The sequence below is a fragment of the Tasmannia lanceolata genome, unplaced genomic scaffold (assembly GCF_043159265.1).
Source record: "Tasmannia lanceolata isolate RefF3 unplaced genomic scaffold, GAP_Taslan_0.1 ptg000008l, whole genome shotgun sequence".
Taxonomy (NCBI): Eukaryota; Viridiplantae; Streptophyta; class Magnoliopsida; order Canellales; family Winteraceae; genus Tasmannia; species Tasmannia lanceolata.
This window is the reverse complement of record NW_027518685.1, coordinates 12,705,199-12,725,767: the sequence shown is the minus strand read 5'-3', so window position 1 is coordinate 12,725,767 and position 20,569 is coordinate 12,705,199. Positions and strand designations below refer to the sequence as shown.

General features: G+C 36.9%; 2 protein-coding genes across 32 annotated transcripts; one reads left to right on the top strand and one right to left on the bottom strand.

The window, feature by feature from the left end:
- Positions 1-240: 240 nt before the first annotated feature.
- SWEET4 (Nodulin MtN3 family protein) lies at positions 241-9,076 on the bottom strand. 2 transcript variants are annotated; one of them, XM_077387941.1, is made up of 6 exons: positions 8,928-9,075; positions 6,114-6,150; positions 5,408-5,624; positions 3,920-4,081; positions 1,697-1,816; positions 241-699 (listed from the first exon to the last, which is right to left on the bottom strand). In XM_077387941.1, exons 1-6 carry the CDS (start codon positions 8,968-8,970, stop codon positions 571-573), a joined length of 708 nt encoding a protein of 235 aa, XP_077244056.1. In that variant the 5' UTR covers positions 8,971-9,075; the 3' UTR covers positions 241-570. The 2 variants fall into 2 exon arrangements, with proteins under 2 accessions (XP_077244056.1, XP_077244057.1); XM_077387942.1 differs by lacking the exon at positions 1,697-1,816 and having other exon boundaries at positions 8,928-9,076.
- Positions 8,989-20,309, top strand: LOC143884401 (uncharacterized). 30 transcript variants are annotated; one of them, XR_013252841.1, is made up of 9 exons: positions 8,989-9,768; positions 10,085-10,146; positions 10,384-10,974; positions 11,976-13,258; positions 13,576-13,637; positions 13,994-14,090; positions 14,187-18,144; positions 18,241-19,099; positions 20,091-20,309. XR_013252841.1 is itself a non-coding variant. In XM_077387943.1 (6 exons), the coding sequence occupies exons 2-6, from the start codon at positions 10,138-10,140 to the stop codon at positions 20,112-20,114; spliced, it is 528 nt and encodes a 175-aa protein (XP_077244058.1). In that variant the 5' UTR covers positions 9,220-9,994; positions 10,085-10,137; the 3' UTR covers positions 20,115-20,309. The 30 variants fall into 30 exon arrangements, 2 of the variants coding, with proteins under 2 accessions (XP_077244058.1, XP_077244059.1); XR_013252850.1 differs by lacking the exon at positions 11,976-13,258 and having other exon boundaries at positions 8,991-9,768; positions 10,799-10,974; XR_013252847.1 differs by lacking the exon at positions 11,976-13,258 and having other exon boundaries at positions 8,992-9,994; positions 10,799-10,974.
- Positions 20,310-20,569: the final 260 nt, after the last annotated feature.

Sequence of the window (20,569 nt, the reverse complement as noted above, 5' to 3'; positions counted from 1 at the left end):
TCTAGACAGTCACTTTGTTCATCCACCATTCCAATTTTGCCAACAAAACTTTGTTCGTTCGCACGAAAAGAAACAGCGTCGGCAACGGAAGATGAACGGCTAGGCTCTGGATCGGCCGACAGATATGGTATGGTTAACAACATAATAACACGCATGCAAGAATGATATCCCTTAGTTGCATAATTAAATAGCTTGTTGATTATAATCTTATTTCATTATTAGCTAGATTTCATTTCAAACTAGCATAAATTAAATTTATCATTCCAAAGGCTCTTTGAAGTTTGAACAACACAATTGCATACAAAAAATTAAAGTACAATCATATATCTTAAGAGTATCTCTCAAACTAAAGCCTAGATCTAGGTACTCTTTTTGTTTGAGAAGTACATGTATCACCAAACTTTATTTCGACTGGAATACAATTAGTTTACAAAACCCAATTTATTACGTTGTTGTTGCAAAAATTTATTCATTGCTACAAAACCCTATTTCCCTCTCATCAAGTCCGAACCAGTTAGGGCCAATGCACTTTTCTTGATCCATTCACACGGTTGCACCCAACCCAACATGTTAGTCGGCCATAACCGGCGACATTGAAATCTCTTTTCGCTGCGCATCTCCCTTGGGCGTCGACTTGTAGTAGCATGCGTAGAGGATCAATTGGACTAAACCGAGCAATGTACCCAACCCGTTTGGAATCTGCATGTAATATGTAAACATATTGAATGTAGTTAGTTGGAGTTATTTGTGTTACTTATTTAAGTTCCAATTGATCATATCTGAAATTCATCTAACTCCAATGCCAATCATAACCCTTTAAATCCTTTATTATTCTTCACTTTACTGATTAATAGGTGACTTTTCATAAACCGGATCACAAAAGAAAAATCATTATGTTTACTTCCTTGGGAAGTGACATATTGGCACAATTTTCTTCTCCGGTCCACCCTCCTCTAGTGTATTTATGAACACTCGTTCTGGACTACAAGGGGGTGGCCCAACGAAGAAAAGTGTGTGAATAAATCATTTCCCTTATTCCTTTTGAGAAGTTTTGTTGTCATGTACTGCACTATCTGAAATTCTGAACATATTTAGGCTACACTATAGCATAAATAGTCTATAATAATATGGGAATTGCTAGGCGATTTCGCATAAAGCCACTTTCCCAGGAGAGAACAGTCACCCTAGTTGAATTAAATGAATAAGACAAAATATGCTACAAGGTGGCTGTTCTCTCCTGAAAAAGTGAGCCTCAAAATGGCTTTCCATGTAGCGAGTCCCCAATGATATATAGTTATTTGTTGTGTTATATATTTTGAGTTTTTATATGATGCCCGACCGTCAAAGTAACAAGGGCTAGGTGGTTTCCACCTCGCCCTTGATTTTTGACGGTCGGGCATCATATAAATTCTCATATATTTAATAATTTGGATTTGCTAGGCAATTTTGCGGAAATTTTGCGGCTCACTTTTGCAGACAAAATCTGCTAAAAAGTGAGCGTCGTCTCCTGCAAAAGTGAGCCGCGAAATGGTATCCCTTGGTAACAATATAAATTTACATGAAAAGGTATTTAATAGCTACAAAGAAATTTATATTTATAAAGTCTTTAAATAAATTTGGGATGTTGGCAAACCAAGTTTTCTCATTATATTTAATACATTAATTAATCAACCCAAATTGCATTTTAATTACTTACCACCACGAAGAAGTCGAAACGGATGAGTGCGTAACTTGACCAACAAATTCCATTGAGGAAGCTAAGGAGGGAGAGAGAGAACGGCATGTATTTTACACTCTTCGTCTTTATAACCATTTTCTGCATGGATGCAAAAAAAAAAAAAAAATGATCAATGTCTTTAGGTTCCGTTTCTTTCAAGGTAAAACAGACGGAAACCAAATTTTAAAACCCATTTTCAACTTTAAGATGGGCATAAAATTAATTTGTTTCACGCCTATGCAATTTCAAAACGCCCACATTCACATAAATTACAATTTACTCTACATCCAAATACACTGATAAATTCTCAAGCATTAAAAACCCCTTTGTTTTAATATCGCCACCCATCTTTTTATTAAAATTTCTGTAATTGACATTAATACCTAGTAGGGGTGCAAGTTTGAGCCCTGACCCACCCTGAGCCCGAACAGGGTCAGGGTTGGAAAATCTGACCATGAGGGCGGGTTTGGGTACATTTTTTTGGCCCCGACTCAGGATCGGGTCGGGTTCAGGGTTGATACCCCGGGCCGACCCGACCCAACCTGACCCCCTTTACATTTTACCCCGGCCTGCCCTGACCGACCCGACCCGACCCGACCCTGGTTACACTTTACCCACGGCCCACCCTTGAGCCTTTCTGTTTTTCATTTCTCCATCTATTGGGTTTTGGTTATGTATTTATCACCAAAAATTATATATCAAATAGAATAATAGATTGTGTGGAAGTATTTTGATTTTTGACAATAAAACAGACCGAAAACATGTATAATTGCCCAGCCCGGCCCTGCCCAATCAGGGCCAATTAGGGCAGGCAAGATTTGGGCTAAACTCTGTAGGGCGGGCATTGGGTTGAGGATTTTCGGCCCTGACTCAGGGTCAGGGCTAAGATAATGGCAGCTAGGGTTGGGCTAGGGTTTTGCAAAACCTGACCCTGTTGCAGCCCTAATATCTAGGGATTTGCTAGGGAGCATTGTAAAAAGGCATTTCGCAGCTGGTTGTTGCATTTGAGAGCAGCCACCTCAGATGAATTAAGGGCCCATTTGGAAAGCTCATATTTTGTTTTTGGATTTGGAATTGAGTCTTGAATACAAAATGAATAGATCCGACAGCACATGGTGAGGGAGACAGAGAGGGAAGTGGGGTACTTCCTAATGGAGGGGAGAGGTTGAGGAGCAAAGAGGATGAAGGAAACTACTTGACTTGTGGATTTCCAATTACTTATTTCCACACCATATTTGGAAATTTGATTTTTTCACTGTTAGTCGCTGATTTGAAAATCAAATGATTTGATCCGGATCCAAATCATAACACAAAAAGGGCTGCAAATGTGAAAAATCCAAATCTAAATATTCTCGGTATCCATACGGGCCGTAAATGAATAAGACAAAATCTTTTGAAAAGTGAGCCTGTGTGGCTGCTCTGACATTAAACAGCCAGCCATAAAATGCCTTTCAACGATGGTCCCTTCTTGGTATCGAAACGGGACGTAAATGAATAAGACAAAATCTTCTGAAAAGTGAGCTTATGTGGCTGCTCTGAAATGCAACAGTCAGCCGTGAAATGCCTTTCAACGATGGTCCCTTCTTGGTATCGAAACGGGGCGTAAATGAACTAGACAAAATCTTCTGAAAAGTGAGCTTATGTGGCTGCTCTGAAATGCAACAGTCAGCCGTGAAATGCCTTTCAACGATGGTCCCTATCAAATCCCTAAAATCTAATAGAGAAGTTTGAAATAATCAAACAATGACATATGTTTAAGATGAAACATCATAGAAATTATTTGTTTTATCGACATTTCTAATTAATGGCCCCTAAAAATAATTAAATGCTAATAATCCATTTATTAGAATGTAAGAGTATGGGTTTGGCATTTTTGTTCTTTTTCTTTTTGGGTTGCCTTGTTCATGTTCAGCTCAATCCCGGAGCTGCTTCCCACGTTTCATTCTTTAATTTATTAATATAATTCTTTGCCATTCAAAAGCAAAAAGAAAAAGGGCGATGATTTTTTCGCCCCCCCTTAGGATAATGCGCCCCCCTTTTAACATTATTTTTACGTAAAAAAGCGTTAAAGTCCAACAATTCACGTTAAAAGAGGGGGCGCATTATCCCAGGGGCGAAGAAATCATCTCCCAAAGGAAATTATATTTCATTTTAACATAAGAATGCGAGAGTAGGAAGAAAAGTAGGGCATGAGTAGTTTACCATGACGCCTAGTGGTGCAGCATACATGATGGTGCCAAAGATGACACTCAACACTCCGACAATTAGTGATCGCTTTTCATGAGTGTAAGCCAATTTCATCACAAGGGAAATTACAATAGCCATGAACGCGAATTCAACGAGGAGAATCTTCACCATCTTCATCTGAAAAAAAAAAAAAAAAAAAAAAAAAAACTTCAGTTGATATGTTTTACTAGCATAAAAATAGATCAGGTTAGGGATTAACTAGTATAACCGTTAATTAAGCTTCGTTATAATGGAAAATATAGTCAAATTTTGGAGGAAAAATGAATGTTTATGATAAAATTTCAAAGCCAATAATAGCATGGACATCAAGAAAGAAGAAAAGAAAGAAATACATAACACGGATTGACCCTCTAGCTCAATGGTCAAGGCTTTGTTCAACAAAATAAAAAGGGAAATACTAGCGTCCATCGCAAAAGGCATTTCACGGACAGACCAGCCGCGAAATGCCTTTTAAGATGCACCCTAGCAAATCCCAAATAAAAAGTTGTGTTACTATCATTGCAAAATATTGTACAATATATGTTACTATTGCTATATAGCACGATGAGTGAATGTGCTCATATTTCTTACTTAAATTTATTTAAATACCCTTATAATGTATTCTATATCCTGTTATAAAAATAAAGTGTTCATATTCTCTCCCTTTTCTTCCCTGGCCATCCCCCTCTACCGTATTTATGACTAATCTTCTTACACTACAAAAGGGTGGCCCGGTGAATGAACATATCATTTCCCTATGAAAATTTATAAAATAACCTCAAAATTTATACCGAACCATAGGACATTTCTGAAATTCCCGGATGTGTAGATTCCAAATGTAAATCTGAAATTTCTCATATCCTAATTGAATCTTCAAATGCATGTACATCTCTCAGAGATCTGACGGATGAAACTTAGTGCCCGTATCCATTTCAGTCTGATTAGATCGTCGGACGTCCACGTCGATGGACGTCACTAATTGATTCTAACCTTGTAGAGGCAAGTAGATGCAGAGTTTTTATATGGTGTAAGCACGTATTGTCCAATATTTTTTAAAAAGTAGTATTGTACAGACCACACCATAAGATGATCCAAACCATCCAGTAATTAGGGAAACCTCCATAGATCGGATGGCTAGGATCAACCTATGGAAATGATTTTCGGGGCACGACCTATTTACATTGTAGCTCATCAAATAGACAGTTAAACCCGGGGGATTCGAACTTGAGTCTATGGGCAGCAAACCCACGACTCCAGCCAACGTGCCAACCCTGTACGGGTTACTTGCAATCTCCCTTTTTAATGCATACTGGAGAACATAATTTTTGTAAGGAGGGTTCGAAGCCCAGTTCATAAAATGGCACTACAAGAGTGGGGTCAAGCATGCTACTAAAGGAAAATCAATAGGTAAACAAAGAGGGTACAAAGCTACACATGATCTTTGGAAAGGAAAGAAGCATATACCCGTAGTTTTTGGCCGGAGAAAATGAAGAAGATGGTGAGGTAGACAGCCTCAAGCAGGACCCCTACTCCATTGATGGTGGAAACAAGTATGCTGTTGGGGTGCACAATTGGGAGCCCATAAAAAACCCATAACATGCAATTCACTAGTGTCGCCAGGTACGGTTCCGGCGAGTACTGCTCCACCGCTCGTTTCTTGATGATCGTGATAAATGTAGGCCTGCAATCAATCTCATCCACACGTTTTCAATGCCTTTTACGTGTACATATCTTTTACTAAAAATATAAATGGGTCCGATCAAGCCCACTAATGCTGATTGGAATCTCACACATATGTCCAAGGTGGGCCAGGTGCAAAGGACATGCAGGTCCGATTTTACTCAACTTGGCCCAAGTAAGAAATTATGGTTAAAATTGAAGAATCTCTACCTGAGTTCCAAATTTACAAAACAATTGCAATTGGTATAATTTAGTTTATTTTTTCCTTTTCTCCCCAAACTTTATATTTTTTCTTAGTTTTATTTTCAAATTTTCATCTATTTAATTCAGAGCATTCATTATTGATGTGGAATCATAGAAATGTACATAAAAATCCTCGAATGGGCCCACTCATATGCTGTTGGCATGATCTGGGCCATTAATTTAGTCGATCCACCATGGTTTGAACATTTAAATGTTGAGGAGATGAAGAGAAGAAAAAGGTGCTTACACGGGAGAGAGAAATAAGCCAAAGGATATGACATTTCCTGCAACAATACAGGCGGTACAATAAATCATTCAAAAAACAAGTGAAATTTTATTAAGGGTAAGAGTAGTAAAAGAGAGAATATATAAAGGTAAATGATATCAGCACAACCATATTTTGATATTTTCACAAATCATCTTGTCTTTTAGTATTTGAAGAGCTGTCAAAAGGTTATTATATTTCCCGAAAAGCTATGAGGAGCCAATTAAAGAAGAAAAGACAGCTAGGTTTGTGCAAATATCAAAATATGGTTGTGCCGATAACATTTCCAAAAATAAATCCCAAACTATGATATGAGGTGAAATAAATGTACCATTAAATATAGGGGAGTGATAAGCCCTAAATAAATCCCAAACTATGATATGAGGTGAAATAAATGTACCCTTAAATATAGGGGAGTGATGTATCGACCCCATCTTAAATTGACCCCTTTTAAGGGATAACTTTAGGGCGTGTGAGTTGTACACTTGTACGGTGTTTAACGGCACATGAAAACTTATTCACACGGCCTAACATTTTACGTTATATGGGGGCCGATTTATCACTGCCCTAAATATAATTTTCATATGATCTTACATTTGCATCTTATACCGTGATAATGTTTCAAGTAGCTTTATATCTATTTTAGTTAATGGCTTCTAAAGTGGTCTTAATGTCACATTTGAAATAAGATTAACTTTTTTTGGTCGGTAAAATAAGATTAATTTAAATATATTTGATTTGCTATATAATTAGGAAGACGTACGTTTCAAATACAACACATGAGACCCTGGACATGCCGGTGTGATGTATCTCATTTGATATCTTTGTATCCAACTCTCAACATGTCTGTCTCTGCGAAGCAATTGAAAGGGAAGTGATGATATATTCAACCCTTTTATTTTACTTGGGACAGCCACCTCTGTGTATTTATGACTACTCATGACCATGATTTTAAATTTTGGTCCTCGCCGAAAGCAAAATTTCGGCCGAAATTTGGTAGCAAGTCCCGAAATGTCAGCATTTTGGGCTGAAATTTCCGACGAAATTTCGGTAAGTTCGACCAAAATTTGGTACATTTCGCCAATTTCAGTTTCGGTACGTTTCGATTTCGGTCTTCACCGAAATCCAAAATTTCGAATTTCGGTCGAAATTTAAAACCATACTCATAAATACTCTTTTACACTTGAGGGGGCTGTCCCAAGTAAAAAAAATGAACGAGTATATCATTTCCCCAGTTGAAATAGTGTCTTCCCTTAATATCTACTATTCATTGAAATCTCCCACGCCCAATGGGGCCATGCTGGCATGGGTTATAGCTATCCTTGGATAGCTATGCCCTGTTTGAATTGCAAGAAAAATATTTCTAATGGAATTTTTTAGAAATATTTTTTACAGGATAATCATTTCTTTCTTCGATTTCAAAGGAAACTATATGATTATGGTTAATGTAGAAAGATATCATCAATCAATTGATAGTCCCTCTAGATAAAAAAAATAAATAGGGTTGGTTCAAGTTATCCTTTTTGTGGGTAAAAAAGTACGTAAATTTAGAAATACATTTTCCTTTCTAAACTTTTCCAAAAAATTCTGCAATCCAAACAGGCTAAAGGGATTTTTCTGGAGGCTCTCTATCTTTCGATGTAAAATGGGCGTAAAACAAAATTTACACCCACTTTTAAGTGTTAAAATGGGCTTAGATTTTGTTTTACGTCTATTTTGGGTTGAAAAGAAATGGGACCTGAGCAATTGGTCTATCACCTTCGCGGATGACCATTGACTGAATAGGGGGGTTGGCTGGGTCACCAAGAAGGGCGGAGAGGATATTGAAATCTCAACTCCATCTTGGGTTCATAGCCACAAGTGGATAAATTGGGTGCATCCATTTTAAATGGAGAAGGTGAGGAAAGACTATGCCCATGTGTAGATCAGAAATTGCCGTCCCCATGGTGAACAACTCGATTGTGAATCAGTGAATGTGATTACATGACCCGAAGGTCACATTGTTTGGATTACCTTAACCATCCGATCAATGGGCTTCACTATTTTCCCACCATCAATCAGATTATGGCCAATTAAGTTGCCCCTAGCCTACTAAATAATGTACCATATTATGTCATATCTGTAATTTTTCTCATGACTGAATGGTTTAGATCATCCAATTAGTGTCTTCCGTCAGCCATTGGATGTCCAGAGTGAACCAATGTTGGAGAAGAATCTGAATTTGGCCATAGGTGGGACCCACCTATTTGTAATGGAAGTGTGTCTGAAATTCTCAATGTATTACACAAACATCGAACCTAACGTATTATTTTCCCTAGGAAAACAAAACTTCGAGCAAATCAAACCATGATAAAGAAAACCATAAAGAGAACAAAGGAAAAAAGAAGAAGCATAAAGGGGTCATTTGGAAACATGGATTTTATAATTCAGGATTGTAAAATCATGGATCTTACAATCCTGAAAATGTACATCCCGGATTTAGCTTATAAAATTCAGGATTATAAAATAATTGTATCCAAACAGTCATAAGGTATAGGAAGCTTATAGAAGCAATGAAAACACTGATAGCTATAAAAGTTAATTATTTTCAGATAATCATATTTAAATGGTTTTTAAGTTTAATGCGAGGGGCGCCCTTAGAGAGATGAGGGCGCCCTTTCACCCAATTTTTGCAAGGGTACCTTCAGTTTAGAATACCTCTTAAAATAATTTTAGAAATGATTTGGTGAAATGACTTGAAAAGAGAGATGAAAGTGGTAGTGAAAAGAAAAAGGTTATGGTTAGGGCTTTCATTACCAATGATGCCGATGATATTACGAGCTAAGTCAGCACTAACCATCTTTGATAGCTTAGAAAGAGAGAGAAAGGGAAGGAGAGAGATATAAAGGAGATGAAAATGTAGATAAAACTAGAGAGAGATGAAATTGTGAGAGAAAAATGAGATGAATAGCAGAATAGAGATAAAAGGGGAGTTCAAGAGATTTCCATGTGGAGCCACAAATATTTGTGAGAGAGCGCTGATGGCGCGCGACCCACAAAACAAGGGTTAAGTTACGTTGACCTCCAATTTAAAGGGTCAAGGCTCATCCACTATTTACCCTCCACGTCTTTAATCTACGTCTCTCTCTCTCTCTCTCTAAACTGATCGGATTGGAACAGAAGTTGGCTTTGAAGAGTCAGAAAGGCAAGGCAAAAAGGGCAATCAGTTCCTTCCCTAACCCTAACGAGGACAGGACTAGCTACTTTCTATAAAGTGCAACCTTTTCTGTCGGCTCGGAGGGCGGAGAGAGGATGTATGGGGTTGAAGGAGATGGCTGGTAGGCAGGTTGAAGGGTGTTTATGGCGGGTAATGGGTGGATGAACTGACGGGAGTCCAGGGCGGGCTGGCCGTCAAAGATGGCGTTGATGTTGGCAGGCGGAGGGACGGCGTGCTGCGGTAGAGGGTTAGTGGTGACGTTGGGCTGGTTTGGGCTATCGTTGGGCCATCAAATCTCCGCGCTAGCACCTTCTTTTGAAGCTGGGTGTCGTCCCCGGAACGCGATCCCTCGTTTCGTTCCTCCGCAAGGCGCTCATCTCCTCGAGCCTGGCGTCCTGCCACCCATTTCTTCCCAAAACCCTAATCCTCCCGAACCCTAATGTTACGTCTTCTTTTCTTCTTCTTTATTTATTTTTCTTTCAAATTCTCGTTGAATTCTTCTGTATTTTTTTGAGTTATTTTTGTGGTCTGAAGGTCAACAGTTCCCTTTGAAATTTTCATGGATTTCTTCTGTATTTTTTGGGTTATTTCTAGGGTTTGAAAGTGATCAAGGTTGCACGAAAACTCCACACATTTACTAAATGCTAGACTTCTATTTAACTGATTGGTTTGTTATTGAACTTGGTTCTGAATGTTATGATTTGTTCTACTGTCCTTTTAGATTGACTTTGTTTTATTTATTTATTTCAATTCTCAGAGTTCAGAGTAAAAGTGCAAGGTATCTGGCATTGGAATTTTACTTTCACTGTAATGAGCAAGGTAATAACTAATAACTATTGCATAATAAGTAATAACTTTCAATTTTCAATTTGAGAGGGTGTCTATTCCTGATTAATTTCAACATCAATTTCATCTTCAACATGTCTCTGTCTTTGTTCTTTAAATGTCGCTGTATTCGTATGAGATTTGATTTCTTTTTAATTCAAATGAACAAAGTTTTTTTTTCATATAGAACTCTCATTATGTGTATTTAGAAATTGATTTCTATGTTTTCAGGATTTTTAGGCAAGGAGATAATGGATTAAAAGGTTTAATTACTGTGGCCGTCATGTTTGCTGCATCAACATAAAGAATCTGGCTCACCAATCGAATGTTTTTTGAGAACACTGAAGGAAATAAACCTGCTGTACTTTGAGTTTATTTACATCATGCATTATGTACGTTTTGTATGTCACAAACTCTAATGGTTTGAGAAGTACCGCCACCAGTTTCATAGAAAGGACTTTGGGAATAGTTGTCTCATAATCCTCTCAAAGAAAACATGCGCATACTATATGTAGAATTGGGTTGCTATTTCTCTTTACAATTCCAGACTCCCCCACATTACTTCGCCTTTGTCCATGCATTTATGCCATTTCCAGTTTACCTTTCAAAAATTCATAAGCAGGTTTATTGTTAAATTTAATCTCAGCATATTTAAAGGTAGAAAGGTCATGGGATTTGCGAGCAGGCCACTCCACATCGTGGCTGGAAAACTGTTCACAATCTCTCGAGCAATTGGGTTCTGTGTTTGGGTTGAATATTGCAACTAGAGCACCAAATGAACTAGAGTTCAGATCTTTCAGTGAATATTCCTATTTTTTTAAGGTAACATCCAGTCAAACTTGATGCTGTTCATTTTTTCTCATAATTTCTTACACACTGAGCTCTCTCTCTCTCTCTCTCTCTCTCTCTCTCTCTCTCAGATACATATATCTAACACACACACACTCACACACACACACACACACATCTTGTAATCTCATTTTCCTTATTAAAATGTTACTGGAGAAGTTGTGTAGTGTTGTTTTTTGTTGTGTTGAAAGACCTCTGATATGTAGCAACTCTGTTTTTTGCATGTAATTCAAATTAGTTACCGATACCCTGTTATATGTTATTTCCCCCTCTCCCTTCTTATCAATGCCTCTCTCTTTTTTGAATGATATCTACTCAATGCCTCTTAAACAATATTAATAGGACTGGAGAAAGATGATATCATTGTATCCACACTCAAATACCCCAAAAGCCACATTACCCCCCAAAGCCACATTGGTAACATATTTGTGATAATGATATATACAATGCTCACGAAACAAATGAGTCCCCATTCCCCAAAACACTCCGAAATAACTAGACTAGATTAGTGTTTTCTGAGTAGATTAGCATTTTATGGCACGATAGAATTAAAAGAAGTTTTTCTTTTTCCAGCTTTTTTAAATGTAAGATTTGTTCAGTTTCATTTGGATTTTTGGCTGAATTGGGATGAAGCAGCCTGTTTTCTTTTGCAAGGTGTTTAATGCGTACTTGGGGTATGCGTGATTGCTTAGGATCGTTGGAAGGGATGTTTGGGATGGAATTCATTTTATGTTTATTTTTAAGGTTTTCCAACCTGTTTGATTTTTTTTTCCTTGCCTCTGTTGCGTGTTGTCAAACAGTTCTGATTCCCTCAGTCTCCATTTCTCAAAACCTTTCTTAGTGATAATCTTGTTTTCAATGGTAAATGGGATACGAGGCCTTAAGCATATTTGATTGTTTTTTTTTTTGCGATTTATTCTCCTGCTTTGGTCCTCCTTCCATCATTATTATCTGATCTTGTGGCGATGGAACAGGGTAAACCAAGTATGGCGCACTAAACAATGTAATCCCGAAGGTCACATTGTTTGGATTACCTTAACCATCCGATCAATGGGCTTCACTATTTTCCCACCATCAATCAGATTATGGCCAATTAAGGTGCCCCTAGCCTACTAAACAATGTACCATATTATGTCATATCTGTAATTTTTCTCATGACTGAATGGTTTAGATCATCTAATTAGTGTCTTCCGTCAGCCATTGGATGTCCAGAGTGAACCAATGTTGGAGAAGTATCTGAATTGGCCATAGGTGGGACCCACCTATTTGTAATGGAAGTGTGTCTCAAATTCTCAATGTATTACACAAACATCGAACCTAATGTATTATTTTCCCTAGGAAAACAAAACTTCGAGCAAATCAAACCACGATAAGGAAAACCATAAAAAGAACAAAGGAAAAAAAGAAGCATAAAGGGCTCATTTGGATACATGAATTTTATAATTCAGGATTGTAAAATCCTGGATCTTACAATCCTGAAAATGTACATCCTGGATTTAGCTTATAAAATTCAGGATTATAAAATCCTTGTATCCAAACAGTCATAAAGTCTAGGAAGCTTATAGAAGCAATGAAAACACTGATAGCTGTAAAAGTTAATTATTTTCAGATAATCATATTTAAATGGTTTTGAAGTTTAATGCGAGGGGCGCCCTTAGAGAGATGGGGTGAAAGGGCGCCCTTATGGTTGTGCATTTATAATGAGTGCAGCCAATGGGGGCGCCCTTTCACCCAATTTCTGCAAGGGTACCTTCAGTTTAGAATACCTCTTAAAATAATTTTAGAAATGATTTGGTGAAATGACTTGAAAAGAGAGATGAAAGTGGTAGTGAAAAGGAGAAGGTTATGGTTAGGGCTTTCATTACCAATGATGCCGATGATATTACGAACTAAGTCAGCACTAACCATCTTTGATAGCTTAGATAGAGAGAGAAAGGGAAGGAGAGAGATATAGAAGGAGATGAAAATGTAGATAAAACTAGAGAGAGATGAAATTGTGAGAGAAAAATGAGATGAATAGCAGAATAGAGATAAAAGGGAGTTGAAGAGATTTCCATGTGGAGCCACAAATATTTGTGAGAGAGCGCTAATGGCGCGACCCACAAAACAAGGATTAAGCCAGGTTGACCTCCAAGTTAAAGGGTCAAGGCTCAGCGATTATTTACCCTCCACGTCTTTAATCTACGTCTCTCTGTCTCTCTCTCTCTAAACTTAAAACCCATTTCTTCCCAAAACCCTAATCCTCCCGAACCCTAATGTTACGTCTTCTTTTCTTCTTCTTTATTTAATTTTCTTTCAAATTCTCGTTGAATTCTTCTGTATTTTTTTGAGTTATTTTTGTGGTCTGAAGGTCAACAGTTCCCTTTGGAATTTTCATGGATTTCTTCTGTATTTTTTGGGTTATTTCTAGGGTTTGAAAGTGATCAAGGTTGCACGAAAACTCCACACATTTACTAAATGCTAGACTTCTCTTTAACTGATTGGTTTGTTATTGAACTTGGTTATGAATGTTATGATTTGTTCTACTGTCCTTTTAGATTGACTTTTTATTTATTTATTTATTTCAATTCTCAGAGTTCAGAGTAAAAGTGCAAGGTATCTGGCATTGGAATTTTTCTTTCACTGTAATGAGCAAGGTAATAACTAATAACTATTGCATAATAAGTAATAACTTTCAATTTTCAATTTGAGAGGGTGTCTATTCCTGATTAATTTCAACATCAATTTCATCTTCAACATGTCTCTGTCTTTGTTCTTTAAATGTCGCTGTATTCGTATTCGTATGAGATTTGATTTCTTTTTAATTCAAATGAACAAAGTTTTTTTTTTTTTTTTTATTCTTTTTTTCCCTTCATTTGTTTGAAGACATGCAATCATTTTCTTCATTCATATAGAAGTTTCATTTTGTGTTTACAAATTATTTTCCATGCTTTCAGGAGTTTGAGGCAAGGAGAAACATTGATTAGAAAATTGAATTCTCTATTTTTTTCAGGATTTTGAGGCAAGGAGTTACATGGAGTAGAAGGTTTAATTAGTGGTATGCCGTCACGGTGTTTTTTGCCGTCTTTGAAATACTTCTTTTGCAAATGGTATGTGATGACAGTTCCTTATATTTTTTACCCTTGCACTATTTTTCTCATAGATGTTTTCAATCCTTACATTAGCTTATTTATATTTTGTGTCAGTTAAATGCTGATTTGCCTATTCAGTTGATCATTCCAGTGACTGTTTAGTCCAGATTTTTGAAATCAGTACTTTCATGTGGAACACCCACTTCAGTCCCCATGAGGATGGCGATTTGGGTTCTCATATTGTTTCTTATACAATTAGAGTCGTCTTTGGATCAATTGGGTTACAACTCCATCATTGGCCAACCTTGATCAGGCTCTGAGGCCTTTCATTCATATAGAACTCTCATTATGTGTATTTAGAAATTGATTTCTATGTTTTCAGGATTTTTAGGCCAGGAGATAATGGATTAAAAGGTTTAATTACTGTGGCCGTCATGTTTGCTGCATCAACATAAAGAATCTGGCTCACCAATCGAATGTTTTTTGAGAACACTGAAGGAAATAAACCTGCTGTACTTTGAGTTTATTTACATCATGCATTATGTACGTTTTGTATGTCACAAACTCTAATGGTTTGAGAAGTACCGCCACCAGTTTCATAGAAAGGACTTTGGGAATAGTTGTCTCATAATCCTCTCAAAGAAAACATGCGCATACTATATGTAGAATTGGGTTGCTATTTCTCTTTACGATTCCAGACTCCCCCACATTACTTCGCCTTTGTCCATGCATTTATGCCATTTCCAGTTTACCTTTCAAAAATTCATAAGCAGGTTTATTGTTAAATTTAATCTCAGCATATTTAAAGGTAGAAAGGTCATGGGATTTGCGAGCAGGCCACTCCACATCGTGGCTGGAAAACTGTTCACAATCTCTCGAGCAATTGGGTTCTGTGTTTGGGTTGAATATTGCAACTAGAGCACCAAATGAACTAGAGTTCAGATCTTTCAGTGAATATTCCTATTTTTTTAAGGTAACATCCAGTCAAACTTGATGCTGTTCATTTTTTCTCATAATTTCTTACACACTGAGCTCTCTCTCTCTCTCTCTCTCTCTCTCTCTCTCTCTCTCAGATACATATATCTAACACACACACACTCACACACACACACACACACACATCTTGTAATCTCATTTTCCTTATTAAAATGTTACTGGAGAAGTTGTGTAGTGTTGTTTTTTGTTGTGTTGAAAGACCTCTGATATGTAGCAACTCTGTTTTTTGCATGTAATTCAAATTAGTTACCGATATCCTGTTATATGTTATTTCCCCCTCTCCCTTCTTATCAATGCCTCTCTCTTTTTTTGAATGATATCTACTCAGTGCCTCTTAAACAATATTAATAAGACTGGAGAAAGATGATATCATTGTGTCCACACTCAAATACCCCAAAAGCCACATTACCCCCCAAAGCCACATTGGTAACATATTTGTGATAATGATATATACAATGCTCACGAAACAAATGAGTCCCCATTCCCCAAAACACTCCGAAATAACTAGACTAGATTAGTGTTTTCTGAGTAGATTAGCATTTTCTGGCACGATAGAATTAAAAGAAGTTTTTCTTTTTCCAGCTTTTTTAAATGTAAGATTTGTTCAGTTTCATTTGGATTTTTGGCTGAATTGGGATGAAGCAGCCTGTTTTCTTTTGCAAGGTGTTTAATGCGTACTTGGGGTATGCGTGATTGCTTAGGATCGTTAGAAGGGATGTTTGGGATGGAATTCATTTTATGTTCTACTCCATGTAACTCCTTGCCTCAAAATCCTGAAAAAAAATAGAGAATTCAATTTTCTAATCAATGTTTCTCCTTGCCTCAAACTCCTGAAAGCATGGAAAATAATTTGTAAACACAAAATGAAACTTCTATATGAATGAAGAAAATGATTGCAAACAAATGAAGGGAAAAAAAGATTAAAAAAAAAAAAAAAAAACTTTGTTCATTTGAATTAAAAAGAAATCAAATCTCATACGAATACAGCGACATTTAAAGAACAAAGACAGAGACATGTTGAAGATGAAATTGATGTTGAAATTAATCAGGAATAGACACCCTCTCAAATTGAAAATTGAAAGTTATTACTTATTATGCAATAGTTATTAGTTATTACCTTGCTCATTACAGTGAAAGAAAAATTCCAATGCCAGATACCTTGCACTTTTACTCTGAACTCTGAGAATTGAAATAAATAAATAAATAAAAAGCCAATCTAAAAGGACAGTAGAACAAATCATAACATTCAGAACCAAGTTCAATAACAAACCAATCAGTTAAAGAGAAGCCTAGCATTTAGTAAATGTGTGGAGTTTTCGTGCAACCTTGATCACTTTCAAACCCTAGAAATAACCCAAAAAATACAGAAGAAATCCATGAAAATTCCAAAGGGAACTGTTGACCTTCAGACCACAAAAATAACTCAAAAAAATACAGAAGAATTCAACGAGAATTTGAAAGAAAATTAAATAAAGAAGAAGAAAAGAAGACGTAACATTAGGGTTCGGGAGGATTAGGGTTTTGGTAAGAAATGGGTTTTAAGTTTAGAGAGAGAGAGAGACAGAGAGACGTAGATTAAAGACGTGGAGGGTAAATAATCGCTGAGCCTTGACCCTTTAACTTGGAGGTCAACGTAACTTAACCCTTGTTTTGTGGGTCGCGCCATCAGCGCTCTCTCACAAATATTTGTGGCTCCACATGGAAATCTCTTTAACTCCCCTTTTATCTCTATTCTGCTATTCCTCTCATTTTTCTCTCACAATTTCATCTCTCTCTAGTTTTATCTACATTTTCATCTCCTTTATATCTCTCTCCTTCCCTTTCTCTCTCTCTGTCTAAGCTATCAAAGATGGTTAGTGCTGACTTAGCTCGTAATATCATCGGCATCATTGGTAATGAAAGCCCTAACCATAACCTTCTCCCTTTCACTACCACTTTCATCTCTCTTTTCAAGTCATTTCACCAAATCATTTCTAAAATTATTTTAAGATGTATTCTAAACTGAAGGTACCCTTGCAGAAATTGGGTGAAAGGGCGCCCCCATTGGCTGCACTCATTATAAATGCACAACCATAAGGGCGCCCTTTCACCCCATCTCTCTAAGGGCGCCCCTCGCATTAAACTTCAAAACCATTTAAATATGATTATCTGAAAATAATTAACTTTTGCAGCTATCAGTGTTTTCATTGCTTCTATAAGCTTCCTAGACTTTATGACTGTTTGGATACAAGGATTTTATAATCCTGAATTTTATAAGCTAAATCCAGGATGTACATTTTCAGGATTGTAAGATCCAGGATTTTACAATCCTGAATTATAAAATTCATGTATCCAAATGAGCCCTTTATGCTTCTTTTTTTCCTTTGTTCTTTTTATGGTTTTCCTTATCGTGGTTTGATTTGCTCGAAGTTTTGTTTTCCTAGGGAAAATAATACATTAGGTTCGATGTTTGTGTAATACATTGAGAATTTGAGACACACTTCCATTACAAATAGGTGGGTCCCACCTATGGCCAATTCAGATACTTCTCCAACATTGGTTCACTCTGGACATCCAATGGCTGACGGAAGACACTAATTAGATGATCTAAACCATTCAGTCATGAGAAAAATTACAGATATGACATAATATGGTACATTGTTTAGTAGGCTAGGGGCACCTTAATTGGCCATAATCTGATTGATGGTGGGAAAATAGTGAAGCCCATTGATCGGATGGTTAAGGTAATCCAAACAATGTGACCTTCGGGATTACATTGTTTAGTGCGCCATACTTGGTTTACCCTGTTCCATCGCCACAAGATCAGATAATAATGATGGAAGGAGGACCAAAGCAGGAGAATAAATCGCAAAAAAAAAAACAATCAAATATGCTTAAGGCCTCGTATCCCATTTACCATTGAAAACAAGATTATCACTAAGAAAGGTTTTGAGAAATGGAGACTGAGGGAATCAGAACTGTTTGACAACACGCAACAGAGGCAAGGAAAAAAAAATCAAACAGGTTGGAAAACCTTAATTAGTGGTATGCCGTCACGGTGTTTTTTGCCGTCTTTGAAATACTTCTTTTCCAAATGGTATGTGATGACAGTTCCTTATATTTTTTACCCTTGCACTATTTTTCTCATAGATGTTTTCAATCCTTACATTAGCTTATTTATATTTTGTGTCAGTTAAATGCTGATTTGCCTATTCAGTTGATCATTCCAGTGACTGTTTAGTCCAGATTTTTGAAATCAGTACTTTCATGTGGAACACCCATTTCAGTCCCCATGAGGATGGCGATTTGGGTTCTCATATTGTTTCTTATACAATTAGAGTCGTCTTTGGATCAATTGGGTTACAACTCCATCATTGGCCAACCTTGATCAGGCTCTGAGGCCTTTCATTCATATAGAACTCTCATTATGTGTATTTAGAAATTGATTTCTATGTTTTCAGGATTTTTAGGCAAGGAGATAATGGATTAAAAGGTTTAATTACTGTGGCCGTCATGTTTGCTGCATCAACATAAAGAATCTGGCTCACCAATCGAATGTTTTTTGAGAACACTGAAGGAAATAAACCTGCTGTACTTTGAGTTTATTTACATCATGCATTATGTACGTTTTGTATGTCACAAACTCTAATGGTTTGAGAAGTACCGCCACCAGTTTCATAGAAAGGACTTTGGGAATAGTTGTCTCATAATCCTCTCAAAGAAAACATGCGCATACTATATGTAGAATTGGGTTGCTATTTCTCTTTACGATTCCAGACTCCCCCACATTACTTCGCCTTTGTCCATGCATTTATGCCATTTCCAGTTTACCTTTCAAAAATTCATAAGCAGGTTTATTGTTAAATTTAATCTCAGCATATTTAAAGGTAGAAAGGTCATGGGATTTGCGAGCAGGCCACTCCACATCGTGGCTGGAAAACTGTTCACAATCTCTCGAGCAATTGGGTTCTGTGTTTGGGTTGAATATTGCAACTAGAGCACCAAATGAACTAGAGTTCAGATCTTTCAGTGAATATTCCTATTTTTTTAAGGTAACATCCAGTCAAACTTGATGCTGTTCATTTTTTCTCATAATTTCTTACACACTGAGCTCTCTCTCTCACTGTCTCTCTCTCAGATACATATATCTAACACACACACACACACACACACATCTTGTAATCTCATTTTCCTTATTAAAATGTTACTGGGGAAGTTGTGTAGTGTTGTTTTTTGTTGTGTTGAAAGACCTCTGATATGTAGCAACTCTGTTTTTTGCATGTAATTCAAATTAGTTACTGATACCCTGTTATATGTTATTTCCCCCTCTCCCTTCTTCTCAATGCCTCTTTTTTTTTTTTTTGAATGATATCTACTCAATGCCTCTTAAACAATATTAATAGGACTGGAGAAAGATGATATCATTGTATCCACTCTCAAATACCCCAAAAGCCACATTACCCCCCAAAGCCACATTGGTAACATATTTGTGATAATGATATATACAATGCTCACGAAACAAATGAGTCCCCATTCCCCAAAACACTCCAAAATAACTAGACTAGATTAGTGTTTTCTGAGTAGATTAGCATTTTCTGGCACGATAGAATTAAAAGAAGTTTTTCTTTTTCCAGCTTTTTTAAATGTAAGATTTGTTCAGTTTCATTTGGATTTTTGGCTGAATTGGGATGAAGCAGCCTGTTTTCTTTTGCAAGGTGTTTAATGCGTACTTGGGGTATGCGTGATTGCTTAGGATCGTTGGAAGGGATGTTTGGGATGGAATTCATTTTATGTTTATTTTTAAGGTTTTCCAACCTGTTTGATTTTTTTTTTTCCTTGCCTCTGTTGCGTATTGTCAAACAGTTCTGATTCCCTCAGTCTCCATTTCTCACAACCTTTCTTAGTGATAATCTTGTTTTCAATGGTAAATGGGATACGAGGCCTTAAGCATATTTGATTGTTTTTGTTTTTTTTTTTGCGATTTATTCTCCTGCTTTGGTCCTCCTTCCATCATTATTATCTGATCTCTTGGCGATGGAACAGGGTAAACCAAGTATGGCGCACTAAATGAACTGAGCTCAGGTCGACCATCCAATCCTGCAAAGTATGTTATGGTGGGCCGGCAAGTGGCCAAAAAGCAATATTTCTACTTATGTTTCAAGGTATCATTAGGTATATAGAAAATTAAGATTTAGATGTTTGGTTGTTAGAATATATAATTTTGTACAATTAAATAAAGGAAAATGAGGTTTATAGAGTGTTCTTCTGACTTTCTTTTTCTCTGCAAACAAGACCAACCCCTTGCATCTGTTTTATTTATTTATTTATTTGTTCGACCATCGAATTTCTGTATGCTTTAGGGGTGTCAAGTTATCTGCCTAGACTGGCATTTCCACCCTATCTCTAGCCATATGGAAAAGGGGCGTATCTGGCTCCTTGATTTGGCATCCAGAGTTAATCTGATGCGCTTGAAATATGCCTCTTCACAGTAATTCTCATAGTATAAATATGTACATTTTGTC